Genomic DNA, 5,180 nt, shown 5'->3' on the forward strand with positions numbered 1-5,180 from the left:
CTGTGGAACTCCATAATTAACCTCAGTGTGTGAAGAGGACTCTCCATTTACATGCACAAACTGGAGTCTATTAGATAGATATGATACAAACCACTGTCCACCTGTTTGCAGTCAGACAGCATTAATTCCTATACAGTTGTGTTTATGAGTTAAAGTATAAACAAACAATGATGATAAATGATAAACATGGAACACAATCCACTGCAGCATTATAATACAACATTTCAGCTTACCTGAGGCTCTGTAGTGTACAGTGAGGAGTCTCCAGTATTGCAGAGAGCAACTTCAGACCCAATCCCTGCAAATTGTTGTTACTCAAGTCCAGTTCTCTCAGATTGGAGGACTGGGAACTGAGAACTGAAGACAAAGCTTCACAGCTTCTCTCTGACAGATTACAGCCACTCAATCTGTAGAGGAAATAGTGATGCTGTTTATATGCTATAAAAAACTACTGTAGTAATTATAAAATGAATAATTATATTATTGTTTGAACAAATTTCCTCATGAGATATAATGACAATTAGTTTTACATAATTTAAATAATTTAACAAAAACTAGCACCTGTGATGCCATTGCAATATCTGGTTATCTGTGCACCTACAGAGCTTTGGTGGAGGCTTTGACCACTGGCAAAAGCCTCAAAAAAGCTTCTTCTGAAGCAGAAGCAGAATATTTCTTCAGGTCAAAAACATGCAGATGTTCTTCTGATGACAGTAAGATGAAAACCAAAGCTGACCACTGAGCTGGAGAAAGTTCATATGTGGAGAGGCTTCCTGAACTTAGATACTGTTGGATTTCCTCTATTAAAGAACGATCATTTAGTTCATTCAGGCAGTGGAGAAGATTAATGTTTCTCTCTGGAGACAGATTCTCACTGAGCTTCTCCTTGATGTATTGGATTGTTTTCTGGTTGGTTTTTGACCGACAGTCTGTTTTTTTCAGTAGGCTCTGTAGTTTATCCTGATTGGTCTGCAGTGAAAGACCCAAGAGGAAGCGAAGGAACAAGTCCAGATGTCCGTTTGGACTCTGTAAGGCCCTGTCAATGGAAATCCTGTGGATCTTCTTTGAAGATGTTTTACTTAAAAGCAGTTGAAGATTGCGCATTGAGGGCTGTGGTAAAGGCATCACATTTATGTTACTGTTATTAAGCGACATCCTCACATAAAGAGCAGCCAGAAACTCCAGAACGCTCAAATGGACGAAGCTGAACATCTTGTCTTTCCCTTTCCTTCCTCGATCTTCTTTGAAGATCTCTGTGAACACTCCTGAGCACACCGAGGCTTCGCTGAAATCAATGCCGCTCTGTCTCAGATCCTTCTCATAGAAGATCAGGTTGCCCTTTTCCAGCTGCTCAAAGGCCAGTTTTGCTAATGACTTAATGTATTGAATGCTCTTCTCTGGGCCATACTTTTCTTTTGTCCGATCAATCTGAAACACCAGGAACTCTGCGTACATCTCAGTCAGAGTCTTGGGCAGCTCTCCTCCCTCTCTGGTTTTCAACACATCCTCCAGAACTGTTGCAGTGATCCAGCAGAAGACTGGGATGTGGCACATGATGTGGAGGCTTCGTGATGTCACGATATGGGAGATGAGTTTGTCAGCCTCCTCCTTACCTTTGAATCTCTTCCTGAAGTACTCCTCTTTCTGTGGGTCGGTGAACCCCCTGACCTCTGTTGTACTGCTGATAAACTCTCGAGGGATCTGATTGGCCGCTGCAGGCCGTGTGGTTACCCAGATGCGAGCAGAGCGTAGCAGTTTCCCATTGATGAGTTTCCTCAGCAGGACATCTGTTTTAGTTGCCTTTGTTACATCGACAGAGCGAATGGCTTCAGAATGAAGGTCGAGATGAAGGCGGCTCTCATCCAGCCCATCAAACACAAACAGAAGTTTGAATTTACTCTTGTCATAGTTGGTGATTCCTGATGACTGAACATCTGTAAAGATGTAATTAAGAGCCTCCTGTGGGATGCCTACAGTTTCTGGGATGCATTCATGAATGAGCTCTGCCAAACTGAACTTTTCTCCCTTCAGAGGATTCAGCTGACGGAAGGTGAAGGGGAAAATCAGATGCACATCTTGATTGGATCTTTGTTCAGCCCAGTCCAAAACAAACTTCTGGACAAGGAAAGTTTTTCCAATTCCTGCGATTCCATTGGTCATCACTGTTTTGATGGGTCTGTAGTCTCCTGAAGGATGTTTGAACATGTCTGTGGGTCTAATAGGTTTCTCTGGCTCTGCTGGCTTCCATACTTTCTCAATCTGCCGGACCTCATGCTGTGTGTTGATATGTACATCATACCCAGCTGTGATGTACAGCTCTGTGTAGATATCAACCAGACGCTGTTTATCTTCTGTCCAACCTTCTTGGGTGCACATAAACTTGTCCTGGAAGTTTGATTGAAGTATTTGCTGGAAAAACTTGATGGGGCGAGGCTCTGGTACTGGAACCACCACATCTGTATCAAACATGAGGGGAAAAATACAAAGTGTGCTGTGTATATTTCACGAATACCCATGTTGTTGTTGGAAGCAGTAAACAAAAAGTTCCATAAAGTTAAACTTTCATTGTTCAGAGGAAGATCAATAATACAACAGCACTGGTAAAAATTAAAAAAAAAATGTTAAGCCAGAGTTAAAATGTCCTCAGGTTACTGAATTTAGTGAATCCCTGGCCCTGGATCCAGCCCTCTGGATGAAACTACTTGCTAGGTGTAAGGAACCTATGTTGTCACACAGCAAGCAGGTAATGCTCATTATGAGGTGGCCTCACTTCCTTGTGACAATTAAAGCCCACGCAGCAGATGTTGCTGCATTGCAACAGCAGTTTACTTGTGTATTCTCCCCTCTGCCCTCTGACCATCCTCATAAAATACTTCTGTGATCTCAGAAGGACCTGACACAACTCCGTAACTGTGGTTTGTGTTTTTTTATTGTTATCACACAATCTGCTTTATGTCACCTTTTGGGACCTTCCAGTGCACGCTGCCCTGGCTCCAGTGCTCTCCTCCAGCAGCAGCCTCCTCTCCAGGCCTGGCTGCTACTGAAATAGGGAATGCAAAATGCTCACTGGCTGTGCAAAACCAGCCTCCCTGACACCAAACCATGAACCTGCTGCTCCACTCCTCCCCTGCAGCTGAGCCACCAACCACACAGTGCCACCCCCCCACCGTCCAATTTGTGCCGGGGAGCCATCTGGCCTAGCCGGTCTTGAGACGCGGAAAGGATGCAATAGCTGCTGTTTTATCCATCTGTGGCTGCACATGCTCACAACCCAATTGGTACCCCAGAAACTATACGTCCCTCCGTCCAACCACACACTTTTTTGGGTTGGCCATGAACCCCGCCTGCCTCAGACACTCCAGGACCACTACCACCCGCTGCATATGCTCTGCCCAAGTGTCACTATTGATGATGATGTCTTCCAGGTCGGCTGCAGCATATGCAGCATAAGGACGCAGCAACCGGTCTCTGAGACGCTGGAAGGTGGCAGGGGCTCCGAACAAGCCGAACATTAGTGTAATGAACTGGTACAAACCGTAAAGAGTAGAGAAGGCCCTTTTTTACTTTGACTCTGCAGACCAGGCAATCTGCCAGTAGCCCTCGGTTAAATCCAGCATCGGCATGGGATAAGCATCAAGCTGTGACACCTCATTCACCTTGCGATAGTCTATGCAGAACCATATAGATCCATCTTTCTTCACTACCAGAACTATGGGGCTACACCAAGCGATGTGTGACTCTTCTATTACTCCCAGCTTCAAAACCTCCGTCAATTCCCTTTGCATGATTTGTCTTCTGTGCTCCAGTAACCTGTAGGGTCGTGAACAGACCATCAAGCCAGGCCGCTTGTCAAATTGATGCACAATAACAGTCATACAGCTGGGTAAGGGGGAGAACACATTTGCAAAATGCTGTTGCAATGCAGCAACATCCACAACATCCACATCCACACCTGTGTGCAATGGTCATCACAAATGAAGGGAGGCAGGAATGGTGGAATCTGGAGTCCAACCAACGATCCCAGTTGCGTTCATCTTCGTGAACGAACTTCCGAATCATGGACATTAAGGTCTTATTCAGCCGCTCCACCAGCCCATCATACTGAGGGTGGTAGGCTTAATGCCCTACAATTCGTAAAGCTAAACATCTATGAAGTTCTTTGGTCAGTCAGTATCTTTTTCAGGATACCGACTCAAGAGATGACCTGAAATAGCACCTGTGCCACACTTAGCAGAAATGGTGTGCAGTGGCACTGTTTGTGGATATTGCCTTGCAAATCCACCAGAACTAACACAAAGCGATAGCCGTGTGAAATGGCCCGATGACGTCCATGCCAATGCGCTCGAACAGGACCTCCATTAATGGTAATGAGTGTACCTGGAGCCGATGGGGTCTCCCGAGAAGGCCCCACTGACTCCTCCGCTGAGCACCACACAGACCTCGCATGTCCCTACCGGCCGCAATTGCATACTGACACACAGTCCAATTAATTTACCGAACCTGGGCCAATCCGTCCGCAAAATTAAGGGGTGCGTCATCCTGCCTGTCACACAGCTTACCATGGCAGGATATTTAAAAGTAAAATGGGAGGCGGACTCTTCAGCTTTCATGCCTCTCTTCGGTGTTGGGTGCTCTCCACTGACTGTGCCAGAATAAAATACGAATAGTAGACAGCAGGAATAAATAACAAACAAGAGAAAGCCACACACTGGAGAACAAATGCTTGGAAGTAGTGCAAAGAAAAGACTCTAGAGTTGGGATTGTTGGGGTGGTGGGTGGAGGATAGTGTTTGTTAGCAGTCTGACTGGCCCAGGGGAAGAAGCTGTTGGTGAGTCTGGAGGTATGGGACCTGACTGGCCTGAGAGGGCAGCGGGTCAAATAGGTGGTGGGTGGGGCTCGCCTGTGATGCCCCTGGTTTTCCTGAGACAGGAGGATCTGGAGATGGCCTCCAGGGGTGGCAGAGGGCAGCCAGTAAGTTATTTGGGAGTTGTTAATGACCCCTGTGCAGCCTTCCTGTTTTCAGTTGTGGCCCCTGAGTACCAAACACGAGGCAGGAGGAGAGCACACTCTCCACTGAGGAGGAGTAGAAGCTTCACACAGGGTAGCTGTGTGAGAATGCTGCTTTATGATTACAGTTCAGCGTTTAACACAATAGTGCCCTGCAGACTGTTCACAAAGCT

The 5,180-nt window shown here is 46.1% G+C and overlaps 1 protein-coding gene across 2 annotated transcripts; it reads right to left on the reverse strand.

Annotated features, from left to right (window-relative positions):
• Positions 1-6: 6 nt before the first annotated feature.
• LOC106633603 (NLR family CARD domain-containing protein 3) lies at positions 7-5,174 on the reverse strand. 2 transcript variants are annotated; one of them, XM_014339460.2, is made up of 2 exons: positions 602-5,174; positions 7-407 (listed from the first exon to the last, which is right to left on the reverse strand). In XM_014339460.2, exons 1-2 carry the CDS (start codon positions 2,467-2,469, stop codon positions 230-232), a joined length of 2,046 nt encoding a protein of 681 aa, XP_014194946.1. In that variant the 5' UTR covers positions 2,470-5,174; the 3' UTR covers positions 7-229. The 2 variants fall into 2 exon arrangements, with proteins under 2 accessions (XP_014194946.1, XP_042083747.1); XM_042227813.1 differs by having other exon boundaries at positions 292-407; positions 562-5,174.
• Positions 5,175-5,180: the final 6 nt, after the last annotated feature.

The sequence above is a fragment of the Haplochromis burtoni genome, unplaced genomic scaffold (assembly GCF_018398535.1).
Source record: "Haplochromis burtoni strain Fernald_Lab_line unplaced genomic scaffold, NCSU_Asbu1 Contig_282, whole genome shotgun sequence".
NCBI classification, from domain to species: domain Eukaryota; kingdom Metazoa; phylum Chordata; class Actinopteri; order Cichliformes; family Cichlidae; genus Haplochromis; species Haplochromis burtoni.